We start from the raw sequence: 19,640 nt of genomic DNA on the forward strand, positions 1-19,640 counted from the left end.
TGGTATTAAATATTGTAACTAAAGTCGGGGAACATGAGTTAATTTTGGATTCTCCTAGTATCTAAATACTATAATAATGACATTTTTTTCACACATATGCTTGTACCCTCGATATCTATCAGCAGAACTGGAATTGGAATTTAGGCCAAAGGCCACGTGCTGGGACCTATGAGGTCATTCAGCGCTGAAAGGGAAATTGATAACAAGACTTCAAAGGTAACAGAAAAACCTCGCAGTTGCACGATAAAACAATTACAGTATTAGGAGAGGTTGGAAAGTAAGATATGAGTGGAGGTACGATAAACGGACTGAGAAGGGTTACAGCTAGGGACCGAAGGGTCGCTGCAAAGAAGCTTAAGTAATGCCTGACGATACTAACCGCAAAACCCCCTCCCCCCACGGGGTAAGGCAAATGCCAAACTTACTCATTAAACACATTTCGAACAAGCTCACACGCCGGAACTGGCTTGATTAAAATACTTGAGAACAATTTCACCTCACATCTTCCAAACGAGTGTCTAAATCTGCCCCTGGATATTCAGTTGGTAAAAACAACACCTAATGCAAATCCACACATTAACACCTTTATAATATATTCACACATGACCTGTCACTGAAGGTCTTCCAGAAGAAGCTAGACGACGGTCTAAATCCGCCCATGTTTATTTACATATCCAACAATACACCTACCTTGGAAAGATACTCGTATTTACCAGAGCAGTTGCACACAGAACTGTGATGGAAAAAATTAAACAGATGACAGTAAGATTGACAGAAGAAGAACAGCAAGAGTTTACATAAAGAAAGCGTGTGGGTCATGTGTTTGTTATGAACTTTATGTAAGTAAAGTAAAGGGGAAAAGTTGTATGTGGCACACATGGATCTAGAAAAAGTTTATGACAATCAATAGAGGCAATGTGGAAGGTGTTGGGGATGCATGGTACAGCAAATAATTTGATGATCATCATAAGTTTTCTAATGGAAGGAAAGTGTTTGTTAGAATATACAGATGGCAGAGTAAATGATTTGGGGTAATGGTGATTCTAAAGCAAAGGTGTGTCACACCTCCGGAGCTGTTGTGATGCGTGAAGTCATTGAAAGGACAGTATTAGATGTAGGCGTAAAGTTGTGGGATAAGAAAGTGAGACGTGGCATGGCTGATTTTGCAAATGGTACGGTAATGATATCGGATTGTGGAAAGACTGCAGAAACTACTGGGAGGATCTGAAAGTGTTTGCAAGAGGAGAAAGTTGAGAGTAAATGTCAGAAAAAGTAAAGTTATGATGGAAATTGGAACTGGAAAGTTGGATGAATGAATGTTAATATTATTGGTTGAATACTGGAAGTGTCTGATTTGTACAGTTATTTTGGGAGTGAATATAACAGATGATGGTTGGATGAAATAAGAGGTGAGTCACACAATAGCTGGAGCAAAGAGGGTAGCAAGGTGGACAAAAGACTAGGAAGAGATATGTGCTGTTTATGACGTCAAGATGGTAATATATGAACGGACTTTTGAGCCAACTCTGCTTTATGGTAGTGAAGTGTGGATGCTGAATGTAATTTCAAGAGAAAAAGGTTGAAACTGGTGAAATGAACTGTTTGCATAGTTTATGTGGCGTATGGAATAGTAAAAAGGTTAGTATAAGTGAAAGGATGGATCAAAATGTTTTGAGGTGGAGTGGACAAGAAGAAAGAATGCGAAAAGAGTGCATAAGTTGGATGAGTTAGGAAGCAGGAAAAAAGGAAGGCCTAGGAATGACTGAATAGATGCGGTGAACGAGGTAATGGAAAGGAAGGGTCTTAATACTCAGGAAGCACGAGATCATGTGTAAGGTAGAGGTGAATGGCATAGTGTGTGTGTGTGTGTGTGTATGTGGTTGTGTAGGGTTGTTTGATGTACTGCTGATGAGTTTTTTCTGTGAAGTAGGTGATAATAAGGAAGTTGTCTGCACAGATGATACACCTAAAATTTAACAATTAAAGTAGTAAATTAATGTATGTTCCTTATAGTTAGGCAACAGTGGAGATCGCAGCCAGGAGTGAAAAGGCTTGGAACTAGCAATCTTACCTAATTTCTGATTACTGGAGGACTTACACGGTATGACACATAAAAGTGTGAACTAAGTTTGAATAATTTAAGAGCTTACCCTTTTATACACAACAAACTAATAACATATCTTTAACGATTATCAAATAAATAATAACGAACATTCAAACTGTAAATTATACAAAGCATTGCCAACTATCACAGACTTGATCAGGTATGTATTAAACTACTCTTATACTGTGATATTGTCTTTTTTTCTGGAACTATCCTTAACTAAGGGTGTCCTAATAGGTGCTAGCCCCCCGGTTCTCAGAAGCTCTATTTGGGATGAGATTGATAGCTACAAGGCCTTTTTCGAATCTCAAGTGATGCTGGTGCTCGATCACAGTTGGATCGACCAGCTGCGGTAGGCCGGGATCAAACAGCGGACCTTGTTACACGCACGGTCCAGATAGTCTATCTGGCCAGTGGTTACATGTGATGATGATATTATAATTAGCAGACAGGATTCTTAAATCCGTTGAACTAAATAATAAAAGGATCGATGCGCATCAACTCAATACATTTATTAGGAAAGTAACGCTCAAATTCAAATATTCATCCCCGTCGCAGCATAACCACGCTCTTCCAGCCATTGCAAGATTACATCATAATTGTTTTCCCTCCAAGCAATGTTGTCGGCGACTTTTTGGATCGATCGGCTGACGAGGAGGGACGAATATTCATCGAGCACTTCGGAAATATCCTCTTCAAGTGACACGAGCTGCGAATGAGGAGCAAAAGAGGATCAGCAGAGAAAGTCGTTGTTTTCTTCATGGGGATGACGACCAAATTATTCCTATTAATCTGGTGCCTTTTTTCCCCATTAGCATGAACGTCATATTAGGACGCGGAATCATAACGTTCTTTGATTCTGGTTCTACATACTAAGTTCCAATCTTGCCTTTGTTCTGCGCTGTGAATTTACGTTTACAAGTGGTCACAATAGCAGTATTTGCAGTACTGTAGTAGTAAATTTATCATGTAGTTATATGGTATATTTGAAACCTTCAGACAGATGTCACATGGAGACGATACTAGCGATTAGGTGATAATAAGGATGGTGTTAGAATGATTTCTCAGTCAAGTAAGATACTCAGTACTCACCTGCAATTTCTGTTCTTCGCTGCTGAAGGAATCGGACACAGCCTCAATCATTTCGGCTAAGTGAGTTGAAGACTCAAAACTGTAAATAGAAGAAAAATTCATTATATATATATATATATATATATATTATATATATATATATTGTATATATGTATATATATATATATATATATATATATATATATATATATATATATATATATATATATATATATATATATATATATATATATATATATATATATATGTATGTAGCTTAGCTAAGATTTAATCATTTCGGTTCTTAAATTTTTATAAAAGTATTCAACACCTTACCTCTAACTGTCATCTAGAATTATATCAAGAACTACTACGATCAAAGGCTTGATCAGAAACGACATTAAATTACTTATATACAAACTAACTAATGTTTCAATCGGTAAGATATCTACACCAAGGTAAAACAGACTAAATCTCTTACAGGTAAATAATTCGGCGGACATTATTCCAGAGGAACTTCCAGGCGACCTCCTTGCCAGCTGGACGCTTGGCGACCGAGGCGAACACCCTCAGAGCATCTGCCTTGCTGATGTCGCCGTTCTCAGCGAATGCCAGGTCAAGGAACCTGGAGGAACATTTCAGAAAAGGGAAATTAGTTTGGATTATGGTCTTGTGCCTTCTATCATCATTTTGTTGAACTCTGTTAAGTGACATTAAAAGGCTTATTATTATTATTATTGTCTGAGTAATAAAAATCCACAATTATATAGTAAATATATTACAATGTAAAAAGAACCAAAGACTTTCGAACACCTGAACGGTGTTCCTTCCTCATCAGTGTTAACGTTAAAATGCAAAGTGAGTGAGGGTAGTTTTCTTATGAAATAGTTTTTAAAAGTTGGGGCGGGGCGAGAAGATAACAGCCCATCACGGAAGTGCTGGTTCTGTTATGTAAATTCAACAGGCAGTTGCGCCAATCTCCTTGATCTTCGTACTTGCGATGTTGCATCTGCCTGCGATGCATAGGTCGTGCTGGTTCGGGTGTTATGTAATACCAAATTCAACAGGCAGTTGCACCAATCTCCTTGATCTTCGTACTTGCGATGTTGCATCTGCCTGCGCTGCATAGGTGCCATAGGTCGTGCTGGTTCGGGTGTTATGTAATACCAAATTCAACAGGCGCGCAACTGCCTGTTGAATTTGGTATTACATAACACCCGAACCAGCACTTCCGTGATGGGCTGTTATCTTCTCGCCCCGCCCCCAACTTTTAAAAACTATTTCATAAGAAAACTACCTCACTCACTTCGCATTTTAAGTTTTTAACGTTAACACTGATGAGGAACACCGTTCAAGTGTTCGAAAGTCTTTGGTTCTTTTTACATAGTAATATATTTACTATATAATTGTGGATTTTTATTACTCAGATTGTTTTTCACGAAACTGTGAATCTATTATTATTATTATTATTATTATTATTATTATTATTATTATTATTATTCATAATAATGAACATTAGGTTTTATTGGACAAGACAATAGGTCATTAACTTGCAGAACAAGCTTCCAGAGAATAAAATGCCTGTATGTGATAAGCAAAAAATGGAATGGCATATAAAATTTAGGCCAAGGGCCAAGCGCTGGCACCTATGAAGTCATTCAGTACTGAAAGGGAAACTTGAGGGTAAAGAAGGTTTTAAAGGTGTAACAGGATGAAAACCTCGCAGTTGTGCTACGAAACAATTCTTTAGAAGGAGTGGAAAGTAATATGGAAGACAGAATATGAACAGAGGCGCAGTAAAGGAAGGAATGACAGGGGTGGAAGCTAGGGGCTGAAGGGACGCTGCAAGGAACCTTAAGTAATACCTACAGTGCACCAAATGAGGTGCACTGACGACACCACCCACCTACGGGGATTCACACATAAGGACATATTTACTCCAACTAATTTAGCAACACTATTGCAAGGTGGTGATCTACCTGTTCCTAGCTACATCAACCGCTTTTCAGAAATGAAAAACAAATACACAAAATATTTCATAATTTGAAAACAAATGCGTTCGATATGGACGCTGTATACCTCACTGAAGTCCTCATATTATAAATACGATGCAGTTACTAGGGATGCAAATTACGCAGTTAATGAGGAATTCTTTTCTAGAACAATAGATAGTGACTTATTTCTAAAACCAGGAAATGGAAGCTACGAACTTTAAAAGCATTTCACTGTTTCTGCTGCATCCTAGGGCATTCAGAAGTCTGAGTTTTTCTGAGCGGCTGTTGGGTCGAAGATACTGATTCCACGCGAAGCTCCATTCTTTTACGTCTCCTTCGGCTATGGCGGAGCAGTAGACCGTCGACCTTAGGTTTGGATTTATGATTCTGAAACAAAAGATGTCTTTGGAAATACATTGTGTTATTAGGTCTCTCTCCCTCTCTTTCTCACACACACCTATACACGACATCTCTCTCCTGTAAATACAGAGAACTCACGAAAGGAATTATACCTTTCTCTCACAAATATGCAAAATCCTCCCCTCTCTCTCTCTCTCTCTCTCTCTCTCTCTCTCTCTCTCTTCTTTAAACACACACAAGCAGTGAATGAATGCTATTCTAAAGTGAAGGTCACCAAGCTGAGATAAAATCATATAAAAATTATACATTCTACCTGTTAACTTCATCCGGGTTTTCCATCCATTCATTAAAAAGTCTCGTTGAATATACGATGCAATCCTCGTGTTGAAGATCACAAGCCCAAGCAAGAACCAGCATTTGTTTAAATATTTCTTGTTGATCCATATTATCAATGACATCGAATCCGAACTCGTCGTACAGTGGCAAGATCAAATCAAGAAGGAATTTCTGCGAGGATTTAAAAATCGAAGTATTAACTATAGTAAAGTAGAGATATAGATTTTTGTTATTTTCTCAACTCACTGCACTTAGACATAAATCACGATGTATACCTTGAATGGCCCATTGGCTGCGGTTCTCGATAACATGAGTTCCATGTAGTCCAGGTGATTAAGAGCAGAAACCCAAGGAAGATATTCCTTCTCCTTGCGAAGGTATGAGAAAAAATTAAGAGAGGATGAGTAGGGTAGGTAGCCTGTTGGGGGTAAAAAAAAAATGTAAATGAGTACCACTAAAACAGTACCAGGAATGTCAAAAACTGATTAAGCAATGTTATGGAGAAGTGTCTGGGAAACTTCTAAGAATATGGAGGTTCTCCACACAGCGACATTCAAAACTAGAACACTTTTCCAAAAAGAACATATGATGGAGCACTGACGGTTTCATTCATCAAAACTTAGCAAAGTACGTAATATAATTCTACAGTATACTCATGTAGCTAAAATGTTAAATTTTCACGTTGATAAAATTATGGAAACATCATGGGGAATTCCAGACAAAGAGTTCGGAAATTAAAAGTAACAGAACGTTAAAGTAAGCGAACGTTAAAGCCACAGTCTGTTTCATCGGTCTAATTCAAGAGTTATTAAGTTCTTTGAAACAAAGGGAAGAATTTAAGTGTAGAGCCAGTTTAAGTAACTCTGCACAAGAGATGGGACAAGTATAGAGGAAGATGAAGGCATTTCGAGAGAAGAGACCGCAGAGATTACCTGGAAAAATGCTTTTGTGGAAGGGAAAGGAAGTGAAATTATATTTGTGGAGTTCTGCTAATACGGATCCATACTCAAACCTGAAAAAATCGCTGGGAACACTTTAACACCACATGATCGCGAACAGTTCCTAACGTGCAGCAGTGTAATCCAATATGACTAAGACAGAACAGGCGATTGGTCAGAGATGGTTTTGAGATGGTTGTGAGATTACGAAGCTTTAGGAATAATTCTGTTTATGATAATTTGTATTACTAAGCAAAGTAGATACCTTTCTCTGACTTCTGTCTTGAGTTCATCCCTTAGAAATAAAACTAATTCGATTTTGAAACCAATTTTTTTATAAGAGCAAAATATACCCTTATGAAGCAATGGCATGTTTTTTCTTGCCTGGAACACGAACACAACGCTGCACCTTGACGTCTTTTTGTACCAACGATTATTGAATAGAAAATTACTTGGCGATATTCCAGGAATGAGAGATTTCTTCTAACATATAAACTTTCTTTTGCCTTTGTTTCAATTCATAATTTTTCTATTAAATAACAATTCACATTTCTCCAGTGTCCATAAACCTAATATCAATCTGCTGCAATATTAAATGGAGACCCCTTTCCCATAACCTCAAGGAATTTAGTATTGTCAATATTAATTTCTTTCGTAGTCACTGATAAATGTTTGATAATTTTCAAACATTTTCACAAAACCCTATACCAAAAGGAGAATGTTTGAAGTGTTAAAAATGAAAGCCAACAATATTCCTTGCTCTGAAATTTAAAGATAAACACCACTGCATGTCAGTAAGCTTAAATCAGCTATCTTAATATTTGACTTTAAACGAGAATTCCCACCTGCTTGCGACAGGTGTGCGTGATCATCAAGTATCTGGGCTTTGTTGAGGGGATGGATTGCCTCAGGATCAGTCTCCAACTGGTGCAGAAGCAAATCCCAGTTGTTGTCGTCGTAATTCACTCTGTAGAAGCCTGTCTCTTGGATGTTGAAGATAACCCACTGATCCTTCCCTGGCAGGGAACCTACGGTGATTTCTCTCTCTCCCTTCGACATCCAGACCATCGGCTGAGTGTTCTCGAAATTCGGATTGTCCTGGCTGGTGTAAGTCAAAGGAACCCACCAGGTTTCGCCCGTGCTCTCGTGGGAGGACCAAAACCGCTCCTGGAATTATTTAGCTTACAATTGCATATTTTTTTCCAACTTTTGATTATCATTATTGTTACAATGGAAAATATTCCTATATTTTTAATAGATTAAATAACTAGACATTAATCTGCTGTACAGCTATTTAGTTTCTTCTGCTGAGCAAAGACTGGAAATATTTTTAAAAGCAATACATGCGCTTCAAATTCGTGGAGTTTTTTACTAATCAGCTGTGTCAGAGTCAAAAAAAGATGAAAAAAAATTTGTTGCTAGTTAGCATAATAAACTGGTAAGCACGCTAGACATAGCAGGTGGTGATATGGACACAACTGATGTTTGTCTGTCTAAAAGTGTTCTCTTTGTTTTCAAGGTACCTGACTTTTTGTGTTAAAAAAAGAAACACGTTAAAATGTTTAAGGAATTTCTGGCTCAGTAAGAATGTGGTGTGTTTTACACTGTTAGTAGACAAAAGTAATAAGCTACATTATGATGGGTTTTTTTAAAAGGCAACGTTTTTCGAAGCAATTAATTTTGCAGATGAATATCTGGAATTGAATGACAAGTGAATAAATCTCTGAAACCGAATAAGTACAAAATACAGGTAAGGATAAACCATTACTAAAACGGAATTGCTGCACAAGATACGTGGGTTGGGTCTGAGGTATCTGTAGGCTATACCGTACTACAAGGTGCTTATTATTTACTGGATTTCGTTATCTATCGGGAGGCCAGACCTTGAATTACCTGTCAAGATGAAGTGCTACTGTATGTAAAATATATATAATCCAGGGTAACGTAATTAGTCTGACAGATTTATTTAATGATCACTGCATATGCTTGAAACTCATATATTCAGAAAACAAACAATCATTACTATGTAAGATGACATGATAAACTACCCAAGAATTTATATTATAGATACGCAAGTTAAATTTTGCATACCAGAAATCGAATTCGTTAATATGTTTTCCATAATTTTTCACGGACAAGTTCTATTTAATACTGAGATAGATGTTATTTTGAAAGGTCTCCCCAGAGCAAAGAAATAATAAGATATACTTCGTCTTACGATAACAATCTAATGTAAATTAAAGAAAATAATTTTCCCGATTTATACTCAAGCAAAACGGCAGAGTTAACATCATTTATAGCCCATTAATACTGAGATGGTCCCGAGGGAACTCGTTGTCAAAAGCACATCACGTGACCCGATTTATTCCAGATTTTGGTCTCTTGAACTCTTGCAACTGAAGAGAATTACAGAAATGTTACCAGAGCACAAATAACATTGATGCCAATGATATCTTACAAGCAATATTTCACAGTATTATTATTATTATTATTATTATTATTATTATTATTATTATTATTATTATTATTATTATTATTCAGAAGATGAACCCTATTCATGTGGAGCAAGCCTAAAGGGGTCACCGACATGATTTTCAAACTTCCAATGAATGGTGTTCATTTGAGTGAAGTATCATAAGGTAACAGGAAATACAGAAAGAAGAGGTCAGTTATTAGAAAAGAAAAAAATAAATTACCATATTAATAAATAAATGGATACAAACGTAAGTAAATTAAAAAAATACAAGTCGTGGTTTAATCTAAATTGTTACATATGTTTAAGACTACCTGCGAAATAATGGCCGAGGTTCCATCCTCCGATCTGTTGACAGTTATGACGGGATATCCTGCTTGAAGCGTCCACGAATCCATGACTTCCTTCATGGTCATGTCCTGGGGTAATGTTCCATCTTCGTGGCCAGCAGTCGTCAGGTGTCTGAACAGGTAATCTTGATAGGCGTTGCTGTACTGGCTGCCAAAAGCATGGAAATCCATAATCGTGATTAATAAGGCTGATTGGTAAGTTTGTAACACTTGGCCGATAATGAATTTCTGTCATATGCAAGCTACATTTTCATATTTAAAACCATTAAGCTAAAAATATTGTTTTAAAGAATCAACCCACTTCTTTGCATTTTACTTTAGATATTTATGGTGCTATAATAGTTTTGTAATAAAAAATATTTTGCTTATATGTATACGTACCAATAAGTGTGCTCTTGCTGCTAAACGTCCTACTGTCGCATATCATACCTAAAATTAACCTGAAGGAAATGCGCTAGCTCCTGTTTAACAAGAAAGTTTTAGGACTAACATAAAGAACAGAACAAAAGCAAAATTAAAACTTACTATTCCAAGAGATAAGAGTTTAATCCGTTAACGAAGGTTTGCTCCGTTAGTATGTGGTTCATCATCCTATTCAGAGAACCACCTGAAGGACCAAAACAGATGAAAGTAATACAGTAATGAATTAAAAGAATTTTAAAAATTCTCATTTTGAAATTCTTCTAAGAATTTACATAATTGTATGGCTGTTGTTTCGGCTTCTTTTTTCAAACAGCTTTTCAAACTGAATTTCGGAGCATTCTAGATAAAAACTAAACAGCCCATTAAGTTTATATCTTCATAAAAAAAATCCGATGAATGGCTAAACCATAGAGCGCCTTAAGTAACCGGGTTTTGCGATTTCCCACCTAATACAAAAATTCCGGCGAAGAACATTCACGATCTACAAACCTTTTCGGTAGGTGATATCATCGATGATTGTGTTTATGTCTTCAGTGCTGCTCACATTCTTTATTACAGGATGGGAGGAAGTCTCGTTAGAATCGACTTCAAGGGCGTATTGGACTACATCGAAAACATACTGGTCAAGCATATTCCAAGCAGGTTCAACCTAAAGGAGAACACAAGAGTAGAGACATCTTAACAGTATTCAGGTCCTTGAAATAGTAATGCACCAGGGACACTACCCACTCACTCATGGAAATGAAAATGCAAACAGTCATCATAATTAAACCTATAGATTTCAACAAAAACTTTGGAAATAAAATCATTGCTGAAACACGAAAACACTATATATCAGCTTAGGGCCAAACTAGGATCCTGAGGCTCAGGGCAACTGTCTTGTATGCCCTTGACACGAGATGACCCTCACAAGAAGAATTTCCAATTATTTCTAAAATCCACAATTCTTGTTTCATGTTCAAGATAGCACAGGAATGGGAAACTGTAAACATTTACAGAGGATACTGAGAAACAAAAGCAATTTGGATAAGTGTCGTCATATATCTAAGAGAATTCTTTTAAAGGAAAAGAATAACAAAAATTATTTCATTTTCAATAAGAAAAACAAACTGTGTAGGATGATAGGGATGATGGGGCTTAGCCTATGCTACCATAGTACAGTATCTGTAAATCAGAGAACTTATGACCCATAACACTCGACTACAAATGCTAGTATTTTACTGAAACTATCTACTTCCATCTGTTCAAGAGCACATAAGCACAGAACCACAAATAATATCAATAAATATAATGAAAGAATTACATACATAACACTGTGCTTTAATGAAAAAAAAAACTCACACGATTAACTCCCAAGTACTCCATATATTTAGCGAATCCTTCGTTCAGCCAGAGGTGACTCCACCACCCCATGGTGACCAGGTCTCCGAACCACTGATGAGAAGTCTCATGAGAAACGACCTTCGCCACCATTTGCTTCTCTGCCTCGGTCTGCACCTCGGGGTCAAACAACATGACATCCTCCCTTAAGAAGAGAATCTCATTTGATTTGTGGTCATCAAAACTGGCGTTCGATTGGAATATAAAATTCAGGCCAAAGGCCAAGCGTTGGGACCTATGAGGTTATTCAGCACTGAAAATAATGCTGAATCAATTGTTAGGAGAGAGTGGAAAATAAGATTGGAAGAAAGAGAATATGAACGAGGGTTTCAATAAAAGGAACGAAAGGGGTTGCAGCTAGGGACTGAAGGGACGCTGCAAAGAGGTACACAGATGGCGCTGCCCCATACGGGGACTTCTAGGTTATTGGCGCCGAAATGCAATTGAATATGGACCTAAAATTTTGCTCTAAAAGGAAAATTTCTTATAAAGAAATATATATGTAAATACATGTACGGTACATACAAATGCACATACTATATATATGTATATGATCTAAAGTTTGCTGGAGAGGACAGCCTCCTTAATAAAAATACATAACTGCTCTATGAATTTCTGACTCACACAGGATCGAATCCAGGTCTTCCAATTAAAAGGCAAGGGCGCTACCAACTGACCCACACACGTCACAAAAGAAATTGGCACCTAAGTACTTCTGTACCTAAGGCTTTTACCTAGGCACGCTTACTGCCTAGCATACCAGCGAGTTTTACCCAACTGTGACCCAACCCAGCAGTGACGCAACTGATAGTATTTAATTCGCATTATCCTCTCCGAGAGGAATCTTAGCAAAGGTAAAATGCCCATTCTTATTACGTCCCCAAGTGAGGAACTATTTGAATTTTAGTGTAGAGGCACAAAGTCTACAATGTCTATGGGCTATGTTTAAGTATTAAAATGTTGGGTTTAGTTCAATCTAATGACAGTGAATGTAACGGGCTTCTTACTGGAAAATGATCATTCCCCAGTTCTCCATGGCTCCACCGAAATCCACAAACGCTGCAATGTCCATTTTGGGCATCATATATGGAATTCTCAGGTATTCTGCGTAGAATGTCAGGACGTCAGGTCCCATTTCCAAGGCATACTGAGAATGTTTAATCTTCTGGCTTCGAGACCAAGCTTTTGGTGAGAGGAAAAACACTTCAAAATCAAGGAAACAGGACATTAACATGTACATTGTGCAACAAAGAAAAATCCGTTTATTCCACATATCTTTATGTTACATTCTGCTTTCTATATTTTACATGCTAATGCTCTCTTGTTGAACAGCTTGCGTGAGTCTCATTTCAAAACAATCGCTTCATCTTTTTATTTTTTGTTGTTTCCCATTTATACTTTGTTCTTTGCTATAATATTAATTTTTCCACACTGAGCTGCTTTCTCTACTAGAGCCCCAAGATTTGTAACATTATGCTTCATCAACCAGAGTTACAACTTAGTCAATAATAATAATAATAATAATAATAATAATAATAATAATAATAATAATAATAATAATAATAATAATAATAATAATAATAATAATGTTGATATTCACTGCGAACCAAGCGCTGAAACTCAAATTATAATGGTAATGACCACAAAGATTAAAGACAAACACATAGAAAGGGCACCAGAAATATAATTGAACGTTACTAATGTACTTGCCAGTATAGAATGGAATGGGATATGAGATTTAGGCACAAAGCCAAGCACTGGGTCCCAGCGCTACTTACCAGTATAAGGAAAACCTTCGACAGTTTCAGTGCCATTGCTGGTAAAATCCGACACGATGAAAGCCACCAGATAGGTCGGCATGACTGGGCTGGTCCGGAAGTGGTCCCAGGACCATCCCTCTTGACCTTCTCTAGAATAGAAGAAGAGCGAAATGGGAGTGAGTTTAGCCCTTTGGAATGGGAATATGAAATTTAGGCCAGAATCCAAACGCTGGGGTCTATGAGGTCATTCAGAGCTGAAAGAGAAATAGAGAGTACAGGAGGTTTTAACAGTTTAACAGGAGGAAAACCTCGCAGTTGTACTATGAAGCAGATGTTAAGAGAAGGTGGAAGGTAAGATGGAAGAAAGATAATATGAACGGAGGTGTAGTAAAACGAATGAAAGGGGTTGCTGCTAAGAGCCGAGCCTACTGTGCACCACAGGAGGTGCACTGATGACGCTGTCCTCCTACGGGGAGTTTCGCTTTTTGTTGTTTAAAATATATAAAATTAACTTTACTTTCACAATGAATACAAACTCGTTCATAAAAAAAAAAAAACAAAAATGTTAAAAGTTGTGTAAAGAATGACATAAGTAGAACTTGCCTTACACTTTTTAAACTGTCATCACCTGTGCAATAACAAATATGAACTGTATACTCTATAGGCTATTCAAACACTATCATACAACCTATTCATAATTTCTGACATATTCGTAACTCATGGATAACTGAAAAATATGTATACTAATCTTTCATGCAGTATCTTGTAAAGGCTTAAAATTGTCAATTGAAAGTGGCCAAAGTCTTGAATGCAATAGACAACAGAAAGCACAGTTTGTCGTGAAAAAATCATCACCAAGGAAATCAGTTATTTAGCACAAGAAATTCAGACCCCAGGAAAAAATATAAGAATCCTACTGTCTTCATTCATAATTTCAATAAAGACAAAAAAAACAGCCAATGTGCTGGATCCATCAACAGAATAAGGATTTCATATTTCAAAGGAACAAACAAATGTGACACAGCCACTGGGTTTTAACCCACCCTCATATAAGACATTCTTAGACTGATTCTTGAAGACTTGATGCAAATATTTTTCTTTACTCAAAAGATTATTATGAATTTTCAGAAGATTTATCTTTGACAAATCAACATTTATAAACTGGTTTCATCTTTACAAAGGAGAGATAAAAATTTACTGCAATGTTAAAGAAGGGCACATTTTTTCTACCAAAAATTAAGCATCTAATTTACAAGCTTATTCAGAAAAAATTTATGGGGAATATGGTGAGAGACAAACTGTTGCAATTTGTTTTCAAGGGTTTGAAGGGATTGTTCTACGGCACTTCGGGGGATGACTTCCAGTAACAGAGGTGGTATTTATAATTATTCATCTAAAAAAGAGCTTATTGGCTGTATGATTCCTGGAAGATGAAGGTGCAAGAATCTTTGGTGCTTCAGTAATAATTTTCTTTCTTGATGACGATGCTGCAGTTTGGCAATGGGCAAGAAGAATCCTATGTTTGAATAAATTAGATTTGGTCATCCACTCATGTATTTTATTGAAGGGTGGTGATCCTTGGGGCCAAACTCAGTCCTTGTTGTATTGGACATTACAGGATTCACGAACTGGTATGGTAACGGATTTTGTATGGTTCCATTATCACACCTTTCAAATGCATTTTTTGCCTCTGTTGGACATATAACCTACGGTGTAGCCTCCCAATGAAATTTGAAAGGTGAAAAGAGCGTGGCTTTCTAGACACTGCACTAGACCTGCTCTTGTATTCCATTTGAAAAATGACTAAAGGAAGTTTTCTACTGATGTATATTGAATTTGTAAAGCATTTTGTGGATACATGTGTTTGCCAAACGCAATAAACAGGCAAATATATGGGGTGTTGTTAAGGTGAGATACAGATGGGGAATAAGAGTGATATGACCTAACAATCTAGTAAAACAGTGCAGAAATACAAGCCCAATACTGCTAAATTTTCTTACACAGGTATAGTTTCGACCAATGGCATGTTCGAAAGGGCTGTCATGGACTCCTCTCTTGCTAGGTAGCAATCGAAATTAGCTTTGAGAGATGGTTCATCGAAACAGGGAAATGCCCTCCTTGCTCCATTGGCTTCAAACTGGGTAAGAGCGACCGGTCTGGAAAAAAAAATAAACACGAGTGTTTGCAAGACTTCAAAAAGGTATCAGATTTCCCCAATGTGTGTGGGTGAGATGAACGAAGAAATAACAGTTCAATTTCCTTGATATATAATTCAAGCTTGCTTAAAATTAAGTATTAAAAGTTGAGCCATACTAAACAAAGGATAACTTACACCTCCTTTCCCTCTTCATCGACGTAAGACGATCTGAAGAATCCAATGCCATCCGTGTCAAGATAAGATTCAAAGTCCAGAGAAAAGTTGTACGTCCTTCCCAGTTCCAATACTTCTTCTAGCCAGACAAAATAGAAGTTGTGAACCTCATCAACTGATGTTACTCTGACAGAGATGTCTGGGCCTCCATCAAACAAAACAATCTTCAAATAAATAAGAAAACCAGTCACTCTATTGCGTCTAAAACAACAACAAGCAAGACAATAATTGGGTAATGTTTTAATTATTTATGGCAAACATCTTGATCACAGTACGTCAGAACTACGTATAGGGACAATAACCTTGATAGTGTCATCGAAGGTTGTGATATTATCAATGTGCAGCTGGATGACTGACGTAGCTTCCAAGACCTCCAGAACAATATTAACATGTCCCGCGATGCTGAAGTTCCCGTGAATGAAGGGCTGAAGCCAAACTTCATAATGAATTGGATTCAGAGAGGTTGGAAGTCGGTACTCGTCCTCTCCAGGATTTGGAATATACTTCCGGTTAGCGTGAACAACATGCTTCTCTTCTCTGCACTGTAAGAAAATAAACGTTGCTATAATGAATGAGCAGAAAACCAAATATATAATTTATAAAAAAAATCACGAGGTGAAAGATTTCTCCGTGTAAATAGCTGGTTATATAGTTACTTGGGCGAATGCATTTCAAATAAGATTCTTTAAAAACCAAATCTCTAACGCATGTGATAATTCAGTTTCTTACTTAGTATTCCATATGGTTCTTTTTAATTATGTAGTTAATGTACTGTCAGAGTTGTATTTGAATATTTCAAACTAAATTCTTCTGGTAACAGTTTATTTTTTTAAAGTACCCCATAAAAAATGTAAAGTATGCACACTCCTGACTGTCTTATTGTTCTTACTGTTTTTCCTGAGGCTACACTAACTTGATCCTGTCCACGAAATCAAGAGTGTTCTGTTTGACTTTGGTGCTTATGGAAGTGTAGACTCCAAAGATATTTCTTTCTGTTTTTGTGATTATTTAGATCCGAATTTCTCTGTTATTATTCGTAAGTTAGTGAGGGGGTTCCTTTAAAACTTGAAGTATTAACAGTTTCACCATTAGGTAAAAGTGGTTGTGATGCGCGATCACCCACTAATTTCTACAACACTAGACCTCCCCATATTACAGAGCGGAAGAGAATATAGAATTTAGGCCAAAGGCCAAGCGCTGGCACCTATGAGGTCATTCAGCGCAGAAAGGGAAATTGGCAGTAAGAAGGTTTGAAAGGTGTAACAAGAGGAAAACCTCGCAGTTGCACTATGAAACAACTGTTAGAGAGATTGGAGAGTCACATGGAAGAAAGAATATGAACGGAGGTACAGTAAAAGGAGTGCAAGAGGATGCAGCTAGGGTTCGAAGGGAGGCTGCAAAGACCCTTAAGTAATGCCTACAGTGCCCCATATTATCTCAAGTTTTTATAAGTTTGAATACTATGCTGCTAGTAATAATCTGTTTCTTATTTTGCAGTTTGTCTTTTGCAAGGGCGTGGATGTCTGCGATGCTCTTTTATTTAAGTTCCCAGTATTGTACAGTACATAAACCCCTAAACTCTGGTCGTGAAGTAGGCTTACGTGATTCTTGTCTTACTTCACAGTTTATTTGTTATTCATTAGATTGATTTCACTCTGTTATTCATCTTATTCTTTCACTGTTATTCCTCTTTGATGGCTTATACTTCTCAATTTATCTGTATTGGGCTGCTTTCCTTATGGGCTCGTAGAATTTTGTTTTCCTACTGGGGTTGCAGCTTGGCTCGTAATAATAATAATAATAATAATAATAATGAGGAAAATGCACGTAGATTTGATGATAATCTTGAGCTTAATAGAAACTAGAATCTGGTCAGGAACAACTGATTTTAACAATACAAATTAACAACACATAGGCCTACTTATCAAAGTTGGAACTAAACGTGAGTTGTTTGCAATACACTTCTTATTTCCTTCTATTTCAATGTTCCTGATACGGTTGAAACTTCGAAAGTAGTTAGTATACTCACAGTTAATCCTAGAAGATTCCGTGGAGATTTTGGAGACCCTGAAAACGGACTGCCAGTAATCACCAGCGGGATAAAAATTAGCCACAGAAGCTTGGTGAGTAAGTAATCACCCCGGTGGCCCATTTCAAGTTTCTAGTCTTCCCTGAAAGGACGGATGTAGTTAAAATATACCTTCAAAAAAATTTGTAACTGACAAAATGAATTTAAATTTCTTATTATAATGGTAATGAGAAATTATCTTTTAATAAGTAGCTTCAGCTGAACGACCATCTGATTAGGAATACATTAGAATTATTTACTACGAATAATTGTGTAATATCCTTACGCTGTTGCCTCTTCAGTAAAAGAAGAGTTACCTAAATAACTCTTACTAGTACTTTCACTTATACGCAGCGAGCCAGTTAGTCATTTCAGTTTCAAAGACTGAGATCTGAACAGGTGAGCTCAACTTCACAAGAAACTAAGGAAGGTTAGATGTTAGCTGTCAGATGGTATGCGATGGCATGCTTCCCTTAAAACCTCTTAAAAATGGAGTTTGTATTTTGCTTGACACCTTTTAAACTAATTGGTCTAAATCTCACGCCATTTCAGTCTCAGTCTCTCAGTCTGATAGCATCTTGTGCATTCTACAAACAAGAAATAAAATGAAGGTGAAAATGAACTTGGATTAATTAAGAAATATCCTGAAGCATTTCACAGAAAACAGAATGGATATTCAGCATTGTCACTTGCCACAAAGATAGAGCAGATGATATGGATGACACTGCTACAACTATAAAAGAGGGAAGAGAACAGTTTTTTTTCATCAGCGGCAAGGATACTTCTCCCTTACGCTGAGAGAAACTGGAATTTGAAACGCTATGATGTCTAAAGCCTCATGAAATACCTTGAGAGAAGAGGTTCCAAATTTGAATGTAAAGCACAGAAAGAAAATTACAAGTTTCTGTCGTTAGTTATTAACTTTTTTTTTTCTACCTACGACTAAGTACACTAAAGGAGGATGCAAAACTCCAGTGGAAAACATATGAAGACCAAAATGCTTCGCAAAAAATCTGTCGAGAAAAACCAAATTCAATGTCATTCTCAGCATAATACAACCAATTCTGATGAACTTTCAGTTGCAAATTCCTTTCCCTTGGTTTATTTTTATTTTTGCTTTAAAGTATTCATCATTTTCATGAAAGGATGAATTTTCCAAGTCCAGAAGAGGAATGCAAGGTCGGAGGTATTAAACAACTGAATACAGACAATTCCGTAATTATTTTGCAATGTCTCACTGTGCTAAAATGAGCAGAACTGCAATATAAAAAAAAAACAGTGAATATCTTTTACCTTATGAAGTTAGCTTGTAATGGTCGATATCTAACAGCGAACTAATGTACTCCACTTAGTTACTAGTGAATCCAAAGACCACCTATGGTTACCTGTTTATCAATTGTGTTTGTTAGGTCTTATAGTCCCTTTTTTATCTTTGCCCACTGATACTAAAATCACTTTTTTTTTAGAAGGAGATAAGGGCCTCGTCCATTCAAATAGGAGGGAAGCAGAAACGTGGATTTCAAAAACATTTTTTATACTGAAATCTAAGTAAAAGACATCTGGAAGAGGGTGTGTTTTACTTAGAAAACTGGATGACAATATATTCTCACTCTTGGGTATTGCATCATCTGAAGCTTTTTTACTTACGAGAAAATTTCATGATGCATTTTCATTTGTTTGCAAAGAATTATATATGTATGTATATATATACATATATATATATATATATAACATAATAAATATATATATATATATATATATATATATATATATATATATATATATATATATATATATATATATATAATCATATGTATGTATATAAAATGTCGCTTAATATCAAATTCACTTTACCTCAGGAATATCTCCAGATGGAGAATTATCACGAAGGGAATTTATATAAGTGATAAATGAACTGGTACCGTGTCCCAACGGTACCAGTTCATTTATCACTTATATAAATTCCCTTCGGTGATAATTCTCCATCGGAGATATTCCTGAGGTAGCGTGAA

At 36.6% G+C, this 19,640-nt stretch overlaps 1 protein-coding gene across 1 annotated transcript; it reads right to left on the minus strand.

The window, feature by feature from the left end:
• Positions 1-2,595: 2,595 nt before the first annotated feature.
• LOC136835296 (aminopeptidase N-like) lies at positions 2,596-19,026 on the minus strand. The gene is made up of 18 exons (XM_067098617.1): positions 18,922-19,026; positions 17,590-17,731; positions 15,863-16,102; positions 15,522-15,724; positions 15,190-15,345; positions 13,208-13,338; positions 12,437-12,611; positions 11,391-11,574; positions 10,539-10,698; positions 10,152-10,233; positions 9,591-9,774; positions 7,649-7,970; positions 6,141-6,283; positions 5,843-6,036; positions 5,386-5,556; positions 3,657-3,800; positions 3,197-3,275; positions 2,596-2,813 (listed from the first exon to the last, which is right to left on the minus strand). The coding sequence occupies exons 2-18, from the start codon at positions 17,710-17,712 to the stop codon at positions 2,640-2,642; spliced, it is 2,865 nt and encodes a 954-aa protein (XP_066954718.1). The 5' UTR covers positions 17,713-17,731; positions 18,922-19,026; the 3' UTR covers positions 2,596-2,639.
• Between the last annotated feature and the right edge of the window lie 614 nt (positions 19,027-19,640).

The sequence above is a fragment of the Macrobrachium rosenbergii genome, chromosome 4, assembly GCF_040412425.1.
Source record: "Macrobrachium rosenbergii isolate ZJJX-2024 chromosome 4, ASM4041242v1, whole genome shotgun sequence".
Taxonomy (NCBI): Eukaryota; Metazoa; Arthropoda; class Malacostraca; order Decapoda; family Palaemonidae; genus Macrobrachium; species Macrobrachium rosenbergii.